General features: G+C 38.5%; 1 protein-coding gene across 1 annotated transcript in view; it reads left to right on the top strand.

Moving 5' to 3' along the window:
* Positions 1-1,376: 1,376 nt before the first annotated feature.
* The window catches only part of LOC111379278 (GDSL esterase/lipase At5g45960-like), a 25,408-nt gene continuing 6,963 nt past the window's right edge, over positions 1,377-19,821 (top strand). The window contains exons 1-3 of the mRNA XM_023002635.1: positions 1,377-1,663; positions 1,732-1,862; positions 2,386-2,619. Coding sequence (XP_022858403.1) covers positions 1,378-1,663; positions 1,732-1,862; positions 2,386-2,619 — 651 coding nt within the window. The 5' untranslated portion in view covers position 1,377. The remainder of the gene's footprint in view (positions 1,664-1,731; positions 1,863-2,385; positions 2,620-19,821) is intronic.

The raw sequence follows: 19,821 nt of genomic DNA on the forward strand, positions 1-19,821 counted from the left end.
TGTTCTTGATCTTCAATCTCAAGCCTTGATTCTTCACCTTTTGATGGATTCCTTGCTAGGTTGGTTATTCTTCTTGTAGTGAATTGGTCTCTTCTAATTGAAAGATTTGTATGTTATGATATGATATGAGAGAGGTATGAGAGGTGCCTCCAATGTTGGCTCTTGTTTTGTACTTAAGGTGGTTATACTTAAGTCAAGAATTGCATCGAAAGTGATTTTCAAGAGGACGTTGTATCAAAATAGGAAACAAAATAAATTTTTGTCTCATATAACCATAATATCACATGGTACAAATCATTGTAATCGCATGATTGTAAACCAAATATTCTTATTCTTGAAATTGATCCCTTGCTATCGCATGGTTATAAATTCACATAATTGTCTTATAATTTTTAGCATCTTCTGTATTTATTCAAGCCGATTCCTATTTTTTCTCATTTGTTTCACTTGATCCTTTCTTTGTGCAATGTTCATCATTTATCTTCTAATTTCATCCGTTTGTTTCTTTTTCATTCTTAATCATCGTCTCTGAGAATTAACTTTTGAATATTTTTAGTTTGGTCCCTGAACTTTGAAATTCTTCATTTTTGCCGATTTTTGTTCATTTTTTCCAAATTTACTTTCACTAATAATGTTTTACCTAATAAACAATATGTACAAGAGATTAAGCCATAATTCACTAAAAGTACTCCCAAATTTCATATATAACTGCCTAAATAAGTACATAAATTGTAATTATCAAACATCCAAAATTTAAATATTTATATATCCCCAAGCAAAGCTATAAACATATTTAACAAGAAAGAATGCAACAACTATTGTCAGATAATCTGTCGTTTATCTCAAGATACGTATCATTGTGTTAAAGATAATTGTAGTAAAAATCACAAACCTTTGAAATACTATCAAGTTTTCCCCAAATCCTTGATTTGTTGCAGTCGTTACTTTTAACCTTTTCAAACGTTGCAGGTGAATACCTTTTAGATAGTTTTTATCCGCAATTCTATCAGTTGACCAAAATTTTAATTTTGACCACATTTTAATATTTTGAAGGGGGAGAAAAAGTGACTTTTCATTTATCACAATAAATAATCAAATTAAAAAATAAAAGATAAAACATAGATACAAATTTCATCAATTTTTAAAAAAATTACAAAAAATTTGGGTCCTATCCGGTAGTGATTATAAAAATTGATTTTTTGACGGTTAGAGAAAAAAGTGAGTTTCACGTGTGAGTCAAGAAGTAAAAAATGCTATTTGGAACAGTGAAATAACGGTATAATAACATCTACTTTTCTATTACTGTTTCAGACTTTCAGCAAGTATATAAATACAACATCCTGTACGTATTCTTTAGTCAAATTTTCAGCAAAAATTATGTCGTCTCCTTTCAAGCCAGTTTTGACTCTATTTACCATTCTTCAAGTTTTGATGTGCAGTAATAAAGCAGAAGCAGAAGCTAGAAGCTTAAGCAAGAAAACTAGGCCATTCAATAATTCGATCCCAGCAGTTTTTGTATTTGGAGATTCCACAGTTGATTCTGGCAACAATAATTATTGGATAACTCCTTTTAAAAGCAATTTTCCGCCTTATGGAATGGATTTCATCGACCACATTCCCACAGGAAGATTTTCCAATGGCCGCCTTGTCACTGATTTTATGGGTAACTAATTATTTTCTCTGCTTAATCTAGTATTATTGTGTATCTTTATGTGTTTGTTTTGTAAACAGTTTCATACTTGGGGATCAAAGAGTGTGTACCGCCGTATTTGGACCCAACACTAAGCCTGGAGGAGTTGATGACTGGAGTTTCTTTTGCCTCCGCCAACTCCGGATTCGATCCCCTCACACCTACCCTAAACGTGCGTCTCTTTCTCTCATATATTTCCTTTTTCTCGTGAAATTATTGGAGATGGAAATTAGTAGGTGCACGTCGATATCCCAACTAAAATGACTTTGCATGAAATCCAACATATGGCATTGTTCTTACTCAAGTCTGAAGATAATGATTGTCCATCTTATTTTCATGGCATATAATGTAAGATTAGTAATTTTGAATACCAGTTAACGTGACGATATAGTGACACTTTAATTAAATTTTTGTTTTTAAACATATTCTTATAAATTGCTGTTTCTTAGTTATTAGTGAAAACATTCTGACGAGAATTACATCTTGCCAGAACATGCATTTGTCTGCTTTATGTTTGCATGTACCAGAATATAAAAAAAAAAAAAAAAAACATAAATAAAACATCTCCTATTTATTTTGGTTTCATTTTCTTACGTCGTTTTTCCTTTTTTCTCTTTTCTACTCTTTTAATTCATTTTATTTTCTTAATAATAGTTCGAAATGTGTTGATTTTGGTTGATTTGTCATTTTGACAGAGCGTAATTTCCATGCAAAAACAACTGGAATATTTTAAAGAATACAAAACACGACTTGAGCTCGCGATTGGGAAGGAAAGAACAAACAATCTGATAAACAAAGCCGTGTTTGTTATAAGCTGTGGCACAAACGACTTTGTGATCACTTATTACGGCAGCCCGTTTCGACGACAAATGTACACTGTCTCTGGCTACCAGCAATTCTTATTGCAACATGTTCAACAGTTCTTACAGGTATGTTTCCCCTAGCATTATTAAAGTTGACAAGTAAAAGTCATTTCAGAAATGCTGTTTGTACACCCCGAACTGTACAACTCGGGCTACAGCCCCCTCACAAAAGGGGGGGGGGGCTCGCAAATTTCTTATTGCGCGTAGGCCCCCCGAGCTGTGAGAGGGCTGTAAACGGTGCTGCGTGCACAACACTGCCCAAGCCATTTTCGTCCAAATAGCACCCGGGCTCTCCATAAATTTGTTATGGATTAATCCGTTTGTACGAGGATCCTATACAAACAGATTTACGAGTGCTACGCTGGAAGCATTTGTGGATTTTTATTATTTTGCCAACAGCCAATAAAAAATTATCAATCTTGTCAAATTTCCATGAGCACGTAGCGTTTCTCATTTGTTATTGTTGGGAGACATGGGTACACCGTATGCTATGAACTTGTCTGGAGATTTGACTGATCTAACCTTTTGAAATATTCCATTTCGGGTGGGATTGGTCTCCAAATTTGAAAAGAAAATTTATTGCATGGTGGACCAATAAATTGAATCATATTTAATGAGTTCTTTTGCAGTTCAGATGGGGTTGTGTTGTGGCGTCAGTATCCCCACACAGGTGATCTAGTAAAATGACTAATGACGTTCTATTGGCCTACTTCAAATTTATGAGGTGGGACTATAAAGTTGGTGCCACACTTTAAATTATTCGTAAAGATTAAGAGTGCATTTAATTTTTTGTTTTCACACTGTTTTTAGTTTTACAAAATACTGAAAATGTGTTTAATCTTTTTTTTTTTTTTTTTTTTTTTTGAAAATGCATTTTTGAAATCAATGACAAATTTATAACATAAAAAGATAATTAGCACAAAACGTCTTTAACTTTTAACGTTATAGTGTAAAACATCCATATCTTTCATTTTGTGGTATTTTCCCCTTATTTTCACCTTTCATTTGGGAAAACATGATTTTCATCCTATTTCTTAATATAAAAAAAATGTAAAATGACAAATATACCCTCCTATTTAAATTTTAAAAAAAGGAAGAAAAGTTAAAGATTAATTGCAATCACACACCCGAACTTTTTAAAAAAGTGTAATTGAGTCCAAATAAATTATTAAAAGGGTAATTAGCCCAAAACATCCCCACTTTTCAACATTATTGTGCAAAACATCCATACGTTTCAGTTTTTGACATTTACACTCTTATTTTCTCATTTCAATGCAAAAATCATTATTTTCATTAATTTTCTCAATTAAAAGATGTTAAATGACAAATATAAAGTTTTAAAATTTTCTATATAAATAAAAATCATAAAAATAAAATTAGCTTAAGCACTTAAGGATTATTTATATAAAAATTCTAATATAAGTATTTAAGTAAATATAAATAAAAATATTCTTAGTTCACGTCATTAAATATTTTTATTTCCTATATTTCAAACTTAATTTATTATTCATTTTTATATTAAATTTTAATGAAAAATGTTGACGTCTACAATCGTAAAGACTATTGCAAGCCAACTTTTCATTTTGTTGGGGAATCTCCTTAGTGTTGATTCTCTTCCTAGTTCTATCATTGAAGATATGTTTTGCTTGTCCTTCTTTTGCAAGGCCTCCCTCTCGTGGGGAGGGCTTCTTACTATTTATAGGAAGCTTCTAACTAGAATAGTGTCATGTCAATCAAATCAGCTGCTGTGATAAGCTTGGGTAGTGCACCACTGATCTTCCCTTTGGTTGGATGACGAAGTCGGTAGCCATCTTTTGAATGTTCCCTCAAGTAATGACGACCTGCCATGGATGAAGGAACTATGGTAGTCGATTTGTGGAATTGGGCAGTGCTGATGTCATTCCTTCCAAAATTTGCCTATTCAACTGGGTGATTTGACAAGTCGCAGGAACCTGTAATCATGATGTCTGTTGAGATTACGGTGGTGGTCTTCTCAAGCTGACCTGAATTTTCGATCTAGGAAGTTAGGGTAGAGGGGATTAGGTGCAGCTTAAATGCGTTCAAAGATCAAAACAAACAATTACCCCCAAGTGAGGGTGTCCTTATGGGACAAACTGACTTTTGGTCCTCCTTTACTTTGAATGCCAGGTGTCATGATCCTGTTGGGGGTGAGCTATCATGCACTCTTTATTTCCTTCTTTTAGAAGCTTGGCAAAACTACATAGTTTTGATGTAGACAATTAGGGCCCTTCATTTTCCATATCTTTTTCAATCAATGACTCAGATGGCATCTTTTTGCCTTTGGACCCTTTAAACGTCCTTTTTTTTCCTTTTCACCTTCACTTTGCCTTCGTATTATATCCTTTCTCACGGGAGCAAGAAAACGTCCTTAAGCGTCTTTTCCTTTAGAGTGAGATCTTCCCCTTCAGATCTATAGGTATTCATCTTCCCAAAAAATACCTATTATTACTTTGCTCACTCATTTTCTTTGGGTTAGTACATGAGCTCGGACGAGTCTAGGATTCGATCTTGGGGTAATCAGCAGGAAGTATCGGTCCCCTCTACCTCCAGTTCTTCTTCAAATTGTTGAGAAATTTTCACTCCTGTCCCCATTTCTATGGTGAACCTCGTAGACTTAGCTTGTCCTGTAGATTTGGAGCCCGACCTTGAAGGTTCTATGGGTGAGGAGATTGGGTCACGTAGGGGGTAGCGAGAGAGATGGATTTGAATAGGGGACGAGCTCATACTAGTTAGTAGTTACTGGGGATATGCTATCCAATTGGCGAGTAAAATATAGCATCCCTAGTATAGTAGAGATGATAATCCTAGAGCCATCGGACTGAGCTGATGCTCCTCCCATGGGTTGCATGGCTTTAAACTCGACCATTTTGAATGTCGGCCTTAGACTACCCTTTCCTAGGGTTATCCGTAAATTCATTTCTTCTTGGGGAATAGCCCCTACCCATTTGTGTCCTAATGGGTGGGGGACATTGATAGCCACCTTGATCTCCTGGCATCAATCAAAGAAACCTGAACTTATCGTAGAACAATTCAATTTTCTTTTCACTTTTAAAGAGGACGGGAAGCACTCGGGCTGGTGGTATACCAGCGAGGCCTAGGACTGAGGGCTCTTTGGTGTTGATACTCCTTCCTCGATCAAGCAGTGGAAGGAAGAATTCTTTTATGAGTTGGGAGATTGGCAGTTTCACCCTGTCAAGGTGGATAGAGAGGACGTGGTCCCAACTCTCTATCACACATTGTGTAAGTGAAAGTCCTATCATCTTTTAACCGAATTGCTCAGTTATATGTTTCTGACCCCTTTGTTTTGGCCTTTCGTAGTTTATAAGAAGGCACCACTTACCTCGGCTACTATGCGGAGAGTGGGGGCAATCAGAGCTTTACCTAAGAGGCAGAGGTCTTGTAAGTTTTTGATTTTCGACACAATTTGTTCCAAATAGGGCGTCCCATCTGCTAGTTTTGACTTCAGCGACCATTCCTCCCTCTTAGCTTCTTCCAATACGTAATGTCCCACAAATGCTTCATCTCTCTCATTCTTAAGTATTTGAATTTTCACTATTCTATAACACATGTTATCTCACTTTTTGAATATATTTCTTTACATTTTCTCAAGTCGTGACGCGAATATGTCGAGCTATAAGACAGCAAAAGTGACAATCGTGAAGAAAGGGAAATAGGTGGAGGCTCAGGTTGAGGTTGCCTAGTCTGAGGAGGCCGAAGTTGAGAAGATCCAGCCTGTAAAACGAACTCGCGTAGAATCATAATCATTTACACCTGTGGCTCTATCCCCCTTAATGCCCCTCCTGTTGGAGCTACACATCCCTCGTCTTCCCTCTATAACATTGCTGCGAGTTAATCGAGGTTGCAAGAAAGGTGCCCCGACCTTCAAAGATCTAGTATGGAAGGTCTTTTAAGGCGTTGTCCTAAGATCTTCCTTCATTTTCTTCTTGCGCCTTTTCTCCAGCTTGGGAGGCCACTGTAATTCTTCTCCCTCCTTTTCGCGAGTCAGTAAACCTTCTCATTAGGAGTTGGAATGAGAGAGAGCAGAGCTATCTGGCTAAGATGCCGGTTGGAGAGGTGATTATTTTTGCTTAACTCCACAGTCATAGATCGATACTGTATATGATGTCAGTTGCTTATAAGGTATGCTTTCTTGGAATCCAATAGAGAGTTTGGACTTATGTTATCGATTTTAATTCTAGTTCTACTTTCACTGTTCAGGTGAAGGCTGAACTTGACAAAATGCACGAGGCTAGGGATCAAGCCATAAATCTCTATGAAAGCCTTGACTTGGAGATGGTGAAGTTAGCTGAGAAAGAGAATGAGTACATAGATCGGCTGAATAAGATGGGGGTGAAGTTGGAGGCCAAGTCCGCTTTCGAGCTCAGGCTTCTTGATGACAACGAAGCCCTTAAGGTGAGGGGGGAGGGGGCTACTGAGAGGGTGACTGCTGATAAGAAGAAAGCTGAGGAAGAATGCGCCCGAGCTAATGAATTTGAGAAGAGGGCTGAAATTGCAACAATATGAGCAGAACATGCTGAGGCTAGTGTTTTTGAAGCTGTGGAGGCTTGGAGGGCCTCTTCTGAGTTTGATGCTCTCGTCCAAGATGCCTATGTGGCTGCCTTGGAAGAATTGATCAAGCATATTGGCAAGGAGAGGCTGGACTTCGATGAAGCTTTCTTAGTGGATGCCTTGGAGGAGAAGAAGGAAGAGTTGCAGAAGCTGTTGGAAGTGATGGGAGTTCGTATCTCCCTTACTGAGAAGGATGTCGAGGGAAATGCCCTTGATCCTCGAGACCTTCCTACTCCTTAAGCCCCCCAGTACCCTTTCGAACAGTGTACATTTGTTTGTTGGTTGTTTGATAAGCTTGATGTATTTCAGTATACTCTCGAACTGTAAATTTTGAATGTGCTGATCAATTGGACTTTCTTTCCCCATTATTGCAATTGTTCTTACACATATGTCTATATTACACACACACACACACACACACATATATATATATATGTGTGTGTGTCTGTGTGTGTGTATTTTTATTATATTGTTAGAGCATGGTAGTGGGGAACATGTCTAAGCCTCGTTGCATATGCAGGCTTAGCTCGTTCTGTATGTGGCTGTGCATGCAACCTATTGCGGGTGTCTATGAGAAAGAATTTGTCTAAGTGATGCAGCACATGCAACATTAGCTCTTCTTGCAAATAGTAAGGTAGTCGAGCTTCTTCGGTGAGGAATTTTATTAAGTGTTGCAGCACTTGCAACCTTAGCTTGATTCATGAAGCACGCTCATTAATAAGAGACCCTTTATCATTGATACCATGACTAAGGGCTTACATGGTAGGCATTTTTTCACTGATAATACTATCTTAGATGCTTAGCATTCCAGGGATGAGACAGTGGTCTTACCTTCTAATTCGTAGGCTCCCTTAGGCAGTATTTTGGTGACCTTATAAGGTCCCCCCAGTTGGGGCCTAAGGATCCTGATCAACGTTCCTCATGGCGATGAAGATTCTTCGTAAGATTAGGGACCTCGCCTCAAACTCCCATTTTCGCACATTTTGGTTATAGTACTAAGTTGCTGTTTGTAGACAGTGTTTCTGAGCTCGGCCTCATTTTTCCTCTCCTCCACTAGGTCTAGTTCCTCACGAAGGTCATTTGATTTTCTTCGTCATCGTAAACAGCCATATGAAATGATGGAATTTTGATTTCCAGTGAAATTACAGCTTTTATGTCAAAGGCTAGGAAAAACGGTGTTTCACCTTTGCTGGTTCTCGTGGTGGTACGATAAGACCACAACATGCTGGGGAGTTCTTCAGTCCATCTCCCATTCAGTGCATCGAGTTTCACCTTCAACGTGTGCTTGATGATTTTGTTGATGGCTTCGACTTGTCTATTAGCTTGTGAATGATTCGGTGTGGAGAAGTGCTTCCTAATGCCGAGATCTCTACAAAAATTTGCAAATCAAGTGTTGTCGAACTATTTCCCATTGTCGGTGACGATGGAGTGAGGTATTCCAAATTGGCATACGATGGACTTCCAGATGAGATCAGTTATCTTTTGTTCAGAGATTTTGGTGAGTGGTTCAACCTCAATCCACTTGTTGAAATAATCTACTGCTACGATGGCAAATTTTATCCCTTCCTTTTCGGTGGGCATAGGTCCAATAAGATCAACCTCCATTTTGGAAAGGGCCATGGGAAAACACAAAGTTAAGCTCATGCGACGGTTTCTTGATGAAGGGAGCGAGGTGTTGACACTTATCACATCTTCTTGTAAACTTAAGGACGTCCCATCTTATCGTGGGCCAAAAGTATCCTTGACGTAGGATTTTGTGGGCGAAAGATTGTCCTCCGGAGTGGTTGCTACGCATTCCTTCATGCACCTCCTGCAGAGTATACTGTGCTTATTTTTCATTTAAACATCTCAGCAAAGAAATGGAATACCCTAACTTGTAGAGGATGTTGTCAATTAGAGTATACTTTGCCGCCCTGATTCGGAGCTTTCTTGCCTCAACGACATTGTCAAGGCATGCTCTCATTTTTAGGTGTGGGATGATTTTATCTATCCAGGTTGGTTCGGGATCGATCACCATAAGAGTAGCCTTGATTAAATCGTTGGCAGGTTGTGAGATTCTTTCCACAGGGATGCTGTCGAACTCCTCTATTCCTTCGTTGGTGGCCAAACTGGTCAATGCATCAGCATTACTGTTCTGAGACCATGGGATCTGCTTGACTTGAATAGATTTTAAATCCTTTAGGTCCCTTCTAACAACTTGGAGGTAGCCGTCCATCATTTCCTTCTTCGTTCGATACATACCGTTGATTTAGTTGACTAACAGTTGGGAGTCACTGTGCCCAATCAAGCGAGGAAATTCCAATTTCTTGCCCATCTTTACCCCGACAATCAGGGCCTCGTACAAGGCTTCGTTGTTAGAAGTTTTGAATTCAAAGCGTAGGGCTTCGAAGAATTGGCATCGATCTAAGCTGATTAGGGCGACACCTACCCCAAATTGGCCTTCGGTTGATGAGACATCTACAAAGAGCTCCTAAGGGACTTTTTGTGGTGGCTTCTCCTGTGGTTCACTGCTGAATTTCGCCGCAAAGTCTATGAGAGCTTGGCCTTTAATTGTAGTGTTGGGTTAGTATCTTATGTCGAATTATCCCAACTCTACTGCTCACTTGACCATTCGTCCGGAAGTGTTAAGTTTTTACAAGATCTATCTCAGCTTGTAAGAACCTTGACAGGGTACTCCAAGAAATACAGCCTCAGTTTTCATAAAGCTATAACCAAGGTATAAGCCAAATTTTCATCTGTGAATAACGGGTCTCGGCATTATGGAGTGCTTTGCTGGCATAATAGGTAGGGTGTTGTATCCCGTCCTCTTCTCGAGTTAAGATGGTGCTGATGGCGTGATCGGATGCAGCTAGGTATAGCTTTAAGATGTCTCCAACTTTGGGCTTTGATAGTACAGGCGGCTGGGCTACCTGTTTCTTTAGTTGGTGGAAGGCACTTTAGGGTCCATTCAAACTTCTTCCCCCTCATAATGTATCGAAGAAGGTTTTACTCTAATAGGTGGATTTTGACACGAATCAATTGAGGGCAGCAATTCTCCCAGTTAGCCTTCATTTCGATAATAGCTCATATATTTTTTAGTTTTGTTTCGATCCCCCTATTATTTACCATGTATCCTAGGAATTTTCTCGAGCTCATGCCAAAGGCGTATTTTTTGGGATTCAGCTTCATTTCGTGCTTTCTTAGGATATCAAACATTTCTACGAGATGCTGGCAGTGGTCTTGGGCGTGCGTAATCTTGACTAACATATCGTCGACGTAAACCTCCATCATTTTCCCAATCTGATAGAAAAACATGGAATTAGCGAGGCGTGATAGGTAGCTCCAGCATTCTTGAGCCTAAATGCCATTACCTGGAAACAATAAAGACCTCGATCAGTGACAAACGAGGTATCTTCCTGATCTGGTCCATACATGGGGATCTAGTTGTACTCGGAGTACGCGTCCAGGAAGCTGAGCAACTCGTGTCCAGTGGTGGCATCGACCATTTGGTCTATCCTGGGAACGGGAAAGCTATCCTTCGAGCAGACCTTATTGAGGTCTATGAAATCTATGCATACCCTCCAATCCCCGTTGTTTTTCTTTACGAGGACTGGGTTCGCAACCCAATGGAGATATTTGGCCTCGTATATGAACCCATTATGCAGTAACTTATGCACCTCTTGGCTTAGTGTTTCGTACCTTTCGAAGTTCAGAGGACCCCACTTCTGCTGTTTCGGTCAAGCCAAGGGGTCCATGTGTAACATGTGGCAGGTCATTTTGTGATCAATACATTTTATGTCTTCATGATTCCAGGCGAAAACATCGAGATTCTGCTGGAGGAATTCTAATACTTTGCCTCGTATGGGTTGTTGCCGCTCATGCCCTATTTGGAGTTCTTTTGACGGGTCTATTTTACAAATAGGTATCTTATCTAGTTCTTCCATGGGTTCTCATCCTTCAATTTTCGTATGAGGGTCGAGCGAACTAGTGTCGGACCCCGACGAGTACACTACATACACTGCCGGGGAGGGTTGGTCCATTCTGGCTATTAGGATGGACTTTTATTTTTCATCTTTCGGCAAGTTCTCTATTCTCCTTGATTTCTCCTATACCATAAGGCGTAGGAAACTTGAGTGAATAGTGATATAGGGAGATAATGGCCCTGTGGCTAAATATCAAGGGCTGTCCCTAATGGTGGGTGACACGAAGTCGAACATCATGAATTTTGTGTTTAGTCAAACCTGTCGAGGGAGTGTTCTCCCTTCAACTACGAGCCTGATCGATCCTCTTGCCATAGTTAGGGCTCCATTTAAGCCAAGAACCATGTTTGGATATGGTTGCAAGAAGTGGACGGGTACGCCCATCCATTTGAGCGTATTAGTGAACAGTATGTTGAGTGCGTTACCTGTGTCGACCAGGACTTTAGGGATGATGACCCCATTCACTAGTACTGAGACTATCAGAACTTCGAGGTAGGGGTATGGGTCAGCTTCGTTTCCTCGAAAGATAGGTGATCATCGACCGTAGTCCTATGATGTTCCTCCGTTATACCGATCTTGGAGAGATTGACAACAATAGGTTTTTACGCTCGCATTTGTGGATCTCTCAACATACGGATGTGAGGCTTGGGTAAGTAGACACTATACACCCTGGCCTCGGTCTGGTCTTTGCATATGATCCCGACCCCATAGGAGGTAGGGAATTTCAAGCAATAATGGTAGATTGACGTGGCCGCTTTGAGCTCGTGTAGTATAAGCCTTCTCAAGATGGCATTATAGTTGGACGATAGATCAACTATTACGAGGTCGACTAAAAATCTCTTTTGGTGAGAGACCTCTCCCAGCTCTACGATAAGGACGATTTGGCCCCGAGCTTCAATGGGGTCTTCGAAGAACCTTTGCAATTTTCAAAAGTATGGCTAAAGGTATCGTTTTGATATCTCTAGCTACCTTAGAGTTCGAGAATACAGTATGTTGATCGACCTCTCGTTGTCCACAAGGTTCCTATGCATTTTTATTCATGCGACGGGCAGAGTTATCACCAAGGCATCACTCTGGTCTTGCAGGATCTCCTGAGAATTCTCTTCTGAGAACTAGAACCTTTCAGGATCTGCCACATTCTCAGGGCCGAACTTTAGGGCTCCTGCCTCAAAATTTTGCCAAATGTGAACATCCCATGCTTGTCTGTGCCTCGCCCTCCTGGACCCTTTAATATATTGATTTTCATCGATCATTATCCTAATCTTTGCTTTGGGAGGCGGTTTCAATCCGGGATGGGCTGTAGGACTCTCTGGCTATGCCCTAGCTGTAGAGGCTGATGTGGACAGGGTTGCCTGATTCTCCTGGTTTAGCAACGAATTTTTGTAGTCAACCTCGAAGAATCAGGGATTCGACCTCCTCTCTTATGTCCTGACAATTGTTTGTATCATGACCTGCTGGCTTGTTTGTATCAATACCCAGTAGGCCCCTTTTGTGGGAGTGGCTTGCCTCCTGAACACCTTCTTATCCTTTATCTGCAGGAAGTCTTCTTCTAGAGTTGTTTTTAGTGGATGATATTTGTGGAACTTGTATGGATGGGGTTTAAAATGATCTTTTTCCCTAGTATCATTCCTTCTATTAGGTAGGGGTTTCTGTCAGGACTTTTTTCCTTAGCTGAGCTCCTGGATTTGGGATCGTTCCAAGCGTCATCTTGGTCCGACATGGCTTTCTCAGCACTTATATGTTTCTTAGCCCGGTTCAGAAATTTGTGGTACATTCGGGGATCATCCTCATTTACTGACCACCAAAATTGAGTCCTGGGGCGTAATACAGAGAGAACGGCCATGAATTCGGCATCATCGGACATTTTTTCAACCTGCATAGATTGCTTGTTAAATCTGCTCAGGTAGCTTTCGAGCGATTCACTTTTCCCTTGCTTGATGCCCACCGATTGTTCTTTTGGTGGGAAGTCGTCTGGCCCTTGTCCCAATCGGGGATTCCACTTCGATTTCTATTCGGGATGTGTGGGCCTAGTCTCGTTCTAATCGACTGACTACCTTTGTTAGCCTTTCAATGGCCTCCCTCATTGCGGTAACTTGTAGGTTGCCCATCCCATTTCGATCTTTATTTCCTGGGAAACTTCGTGGGGTATCAATTTCATTTGGGCAAGTGTAAGATTGATTTCCTGATGTGGAACTGCGGCTCATGACTTTTATTTTTATTCGTGTTTTTATGGGACGATGAGGCTACTTTTCACAAGATCGGCCCTCCTTCTAGTTCCAAACTGTTGACGTCTACAATCGTAAAGACTATTGCAAGCCAACTTTCCATTTTTTTGGGAAGCCCCCCTAGTGTTGATTCTCTTCCTAGTTCTATCGTTGAAGATATGTTTTATTTTTCTTTCTTTCTTTTGGAAGGCCTCCCTCTCGTGGGGAGGGCTTCTTACTATTTGTAGGAAGTTTCTAGTTGGAATAGTGTCATTTCAACCAAAGTAGCTGCGGTGATAAGCTCGGGTAGTGCACCATCGATCTTCCCTTTGATTGGATGATGAAGTCGGCAGCCATCTTTTCAATGTTCCTTCAAGTAATGATGACCTACCATGGATGAAGGAACCATGGTAGTCGATTGGTGGAATTGGGTAGTGCTGATGTCATTCCTTATAAAATTTGTTTATTCAACTAGGTGATTGGTCATTCCTTTGAAATGCTTGGAAATTCAAAACTGGACTTGCCTTTTTCAACTTAGTCTGGGTTATATATCTATTCAAGTGGTACATATGGTCACTTTGCCCATTATACTTCTCTATTTTTTATTGAATAAAATTATCATGAATAGAAGATCTCCTTGATCTCTCATCAAAATATTAAGTTCTTATATTCATTGTCCAGCTCATAAAACCTTGCTAGCCTATCTTTCTATTTCTCTTGATGAAGGGCAAAATAGAAAGCCTTAGGCAAACATTCTGCTTCGTTTCATCAAGTGAATGATCACGATGATCTTTTCTCCTGTGGGAGTTCACTTTTCTTCTCAACTTGTCAAAGATGCTCGAAGACCTCATGGTCTGATGCTCTACACATGCTTGTAGGATAGGTTGTTTCATGGGTTGGAGATTTAAGTGTTGCAGTTGCTGCTCATTAGGTGGTAGAAACTCCTTGTTGGTTCAAGACCATATTCTTTAGACTCTAAATTAAAATCCAACTTGGGATTTGAAAGTCGCCATTGCTCGTAGGGATGCATTTTTAGCTGTTTACGCCATTAAGCTTGTTGCTAAAGAGTATGGTACTAGCAATGGATATTTTCTAGTTAAAGAACCACTTACTAGCAACTTTCTAGGGATTCCTTCCATTGCCTCTTTGGATTAATATTGCTGCCTTCATTGTTCTCGCTAGGAATTTTCAGTCCAACCTTTAATGCTTCTACCTTAATAGGATTTATCTTTGCTTGACCCTTCTTCAATGAGTTTTCTGGTAGCCTTTTTTTTTTCAAAAAAAAAAAATAAATAAAATGTTTGAGATTATGGTTATCTCTGTTCTAGATTCTGATATATGGTGCCAATTTGTTAACTCAAAATCGAAATTAGGAAATTACCTTTACCTAATGAAGATTTTCGCTCCTTAAACTTGGTGAGATTTGTTGAAACTAAGAGCTAGGAGAGAATTGACCATTTGCAAGGAGTGTGCATTAGATTTCTCTTTCCTCATTCTCTGACCCATGACTATTTATATATATTTGATGAGGCCAAGGGAGGTTATTTAGTCTTTTCCTTTAGTGACACATGACAATCATTAATTGGTGACTTCAAACTTAATATGTTACCGTCTCACATTTTACTTAGTGTGCCATGTGTTCTTCGCTCACTGGTTGTGAAGTAATGTTTAACAGTTTTGACTATCTTAATCACGTGTGTTTTAGTAATGATTTTGCTGATGTGGAATATCTCGTGCAATAGATAGGAGTATTTTTGCACCTTACAAAAATCTTTTGTCTGCACCCCTTGTGTGGTCGTCGTACATAATCAAGATCAAGCTTATGATTTTGAGTTAGAAATGCTCACCGACAAGGCATATTTTCGTACATGCGAGCTCAAAGAAGAGTACTACTAATGATCAAAGTTTCTGCCTTTATCTTTGGAAAATTAATTGATTACACTTTACATTTTTATTAATGTAACTAACAATGTATCCAAAGAATAAGAAATTATAAGCGAATGAGATTAGAACAAAGTTAGATTTAAATGATAAAAATAATTCTATTTTCTAGAATTATAAAATATTACTATTTAATTCTCTCATTGCACATTGTTGATAATAGAAATCATATAATAAATCCTACTCACCTCGCTATAACTTTCACTTCCTAAGCTCACTTGTTTTGATGCTCAAATAGGAGCAAGAAGAGAAATAGCTATTTGAGAAGAATATATTTGAATTGCATGCGTTCTTTTTCAAATGAAGGAGTATTTATAGATTTTCCTCCAATTGTTTGGGTAGTTTTGTCCATTTTAGGGAATATTAGATGACGGCTCCTTATTGGCTCTCTTGTAACTGATTTGGTTAGGAATCACACTTTATGCATTAGATTATAGTCAATTTGGATACAGAAAATTATTCATAATCTTTAAGCTAGCCTCTTGTGTCTTCGAACTCCGAGCAAATATGAAGCGCATGGATACAAGTTATGCCTTGGAGTGAAAGACAATTCTGAATCTACTTTGCTCTTTTTCCGTATTGCTTATACTTCGCCGGTGGCAAGCTTGGTTCACACATTTTATTTTGAAGGCTAACAAATAGTCTCTTAAGATAGGTTTTAATATTCGAAACTCTGGTTGTTTGCACATTTTTCTTTCTATGATTGCTACAATTTTTTGTGTATGCTACATGGCTAAGGGTAATGCCCTGTAAGCATTTAAAGCGCATGTTACCTACATTCAATTTTATCCATACATTTTTTGAATCTTGGTCGAGCACCTGTTAGCATTTAACATCCACAATTGTGGAAATGTTTTAAATGGTTTAGATTTATTGTTTGATTAAATCGACGGTTAAAACATTTTATGTGAACCTATAAAGATACCTTTCTCCTTACCACCCTCTTCAGCACCTTTTGCTTTTATTTTTTTGTTTACGATGACATCTCTTATTATTAGTGATTTTCCTCCTCTTCCTCTATCTCTCACTTTTTCTATTTAGGTATGTGCCTTTGTCTCGTACCTTTCCCTTGGTTTGTAGATTTATTTTTTCAAAATATTTTCATGGCTCCGGATATTGAATTTTTTTAGCTTGAGATTGAACTAATTGATGATGTTATTTCTTTTGAAGAAGTTCAAAGCCATTGTATTTAGCCCCTATTTGCCACCTATTATTTTACATTCTATCACATTATTTTTTCTACAGTACTCATTTTCTACCACACATTCTTCGTTAAAATAATTATTACACGCAAATCAAAACTTTTCCTTCCTTTTTAACCCCATATTCTTCATCAATCTACTATTCCATAATACATTTTTCAAAATTAAATGGGCTCAAACACATCCTTACTCTTAGATATGTATCCCTTGGAACTTTAGAGTTACATCAAGATAATATTATTTGTGTTAATTCCCAACCTAGGGTTAAAGTACGTATCAAAGCATGTAGATTGGAAAGCTAATCTCGTAAGCATATTAAATAGATCATAATTTTTAATTAATGAGTAATTTTGAGGCCTCATTAGTTTTGTTGGAAGGGATGAGATTGTATCCCAAATAGTCTTATACCCTTCCTCTTATGGCCTTCGGTGAACTATTATCGAATATGGGATCTCTAGTCCCCTTTTAATCTATCTCTTATTTTCTAGTACCACAGATAGAAAAGAGTATTTTCTTTCTTTACGGAAATTGGAGGTTCTACCCTTGATAATGCCTATTAATCTTGATGCTACGATGCCCATGAAAAGCGTTAATTCCATTTTTATTGGAATACTTTTCTTTTTATATGTTAATTTACATAATTCTTTCTGCTTTTGGAGATAGTATCATTGTTCTCTCTACCATGAAGATTAACTTTGCTATTTTTCTCAAATGTTATAAATTGGCTCTCTCTTCTCCTTCTAAGAATGTGTTCTTACAGGATCTAAAGGAGACAAAGATAAGGCTTTAACGAAAACAGATGTATGATTAAGCATCTTCTGCTACCTCAAGTACCTAGAGGATCATCAGTATCTAGGTCCTTGCCCACAGAACCTGGGTCTCAATCTACGTCAAAATTGTTAAAAGACCCAGCGAAGGGGAAAGAAAGATTCCTGAGGGATCTGAACATCTTATAGACACCCAAGCTTTATTCTCTACCAGCCTCAATGAAGAACTAGATCCCAATGCCCTATCAATGATTCCAACCTTTGTTTCTAGGATAGCTAGGTCTATTTTTCTATGTTTTAACTTTGCTTGGGAAAAGTTTGTAGAGGGTATGACTCTCAAGCAGAAAGGAAATATCTAATTGATGCTCACTTGTCGTGAACAAGTCCATCATTATTAGTCGGCTGAATATGAGGTCTACATTTTGTAGGTTGATAAATTGGAGAAAAGCACAGAATCTTTGGAGAAGAAATGTGAAACTCTCCAAAAAAATAATAATAATAATTAAAAAAAATGGGAAAAGATGAGAAAGAGAAGAGAAAATACAAAGAGATGAGCAAAAGCCTTGAGGCTTTAGTTGTGAACGAGACTTCTTTAATGACCGATGTTACTAGAGTGACTTAGTGCAGGCTAGTGAAAACCATGCTGCTTATATCGCCAAAACTAATGTTGAGCTTTTATGCCTCTAAGATGATCTTTAGTCAGTTAAGGTTGAACGTTTTGCCATCTCTAAAGACCTGGACTAGGCAACGAGTGAAAAATCCATCATTCTCACTCAACTAGAGAATATTGAGTCAAAATTTGTTCTTGCAAATTTTGGGCTTTTCAAAGTGAAGAGTAAAATCCTCTGGAAGAGGCCATGCAAAATGGGGAGGGAAATAAGGTTCTTGACATTATTGGGAACTTTCATATTGAGCGGGATTCGAGTTTTCTTGAGGCTCTTGGAAAGGATGTCGAGGACACCTCTTTCGACAAAGGCACTTCATTAGCTACCATGCTTCATCGACTCCTATCAAACCTACCTAGCTTGTAGATTCTATAGACATTCCTCTCTGTGAAGCCACTACTAAAGATAAGATAGTCAATGCATCTATTAAGGCTCTTCCTCCCATCGAGAAGAGTGTGCCCTTGGAGGTAACACCTAGCATGGCCAAGATGATCCCTCTTTTGAGAATCTTTATCCTTTTCTCAATTTAGACAAGATAGCTTGCTTGTCTCATTTTCTCATTATTTGTTTTATTTATGACATTTGATTTCTATTTATATGAAAATTCCATTTCGACAATTCATTACTAACATATCATTATTTATGTTGTACAACCTGATTTATTGGGCCATCTTTTTGGGCTCACGTTGTATTCTTCTTTATAATTAACTTATGCTTCGTATAAATGCACTTATAATGAATTTGTACCAACTACAGAATCCATCATTTTTGTCTTGATTCTTCATTTCGACAACTCAACTTTCCAAATAAGATTCTATTTTGATACAATATAAGGGTATATGGATTGCTATCATCTTCCTTGTCATAAGTACTTTGTGTGTTACGATAATATGTCATGTCATTTACTTTTGTCTTGACATGACCACATCCTTTGACAACAATTTAATTTAGGGTAGAAATTAGTCCCCGTATTTTTTTGACTAGATATACCTCGCCATCAGTTGAAATTTCTTTAGTGGGATAGACTTCACCTTTGATTGAATTTTTTTTTGACAAACTAAGACTTGACCTTAACTCTCTTATTTATGTGAACTTTACATCAGGTTCAGTACTGGTCTATGTTCCAAGGCCCGTGTTTCCTTTAGTACTTGTGGAGTTATCTTTACTGGTGAGCAGGTCTTTCAATATATTCTTTGTATCATTAGATACTTGCTTTCCTAAAATAGGATTTTTAGCATGTTTTCATCCTTTTAAATCATAAATCTGGTATTACCCTTTATGGGTTTTGGGCCTGCTTTTTGTAGAGCACTGAAATAACATTCTCTCATGATAGCTTGGTTAGGGATGTCAATAGAGTGGGGCCTTACCCCGTTCACGTATCCTTTTCTTTTAGCATGTTACTCGTACTTGCTTCGGGATGAAATTTCTTGACTCGAGCCTAACTCGAATGCCCAATTAAGCGGATAATCCCTGCCTCGTTTGGAGGCTGGGTCCTGCGGGTATTGGGTTTGATTAATTTTTTTACCGTCCATATGCTTGGTTTCTCTTGATACAGGTTATCTCCTGGGGAGTTTCGAATTTTAGGCAGAAGTGGTAGATAGATGTTATTGCGTTTAGTTGCTTTAAAGCAAGTATTTCTAAGATCCCGTTGTAAGCAGATTTGCTATCTATGACTAGGAAATCCACGCGTCCTTAAAAGGCAATAGTTCTTCACCAAGCTCAACTAACAACATAACTTGATCCATTGGGATCAAACTGTCCCCAACTAAATCATATATGGGTTCAGTCATAGGTATCCAAGGATGATTAACATGTATTTGGTCAAAAGCACGTCCAAAACGAATATTAATTGAACTGTCATTATCTACCAACATGCGATGAGAACTATTACGAGCTATTACAACATATACTATCAATGCATCGCAATTGGTATATATAAC

The sequence above is a fragment of the Olea europaea genome, unplaced genomic scaffold (assembly GCF_002742605.1).
Source record: "Olea europaea var. sylvestris unplaced genomic scaffold, O_europaea_v1 scaffold1965, whole genome shotgun sequence".
Classification (NCBI taxonomy): Eukaryota; Viridiplantae; Streptophyta; class Magnoliopsida; order Lamiales; family Oleaceae; genus Olea; species Olea europaea.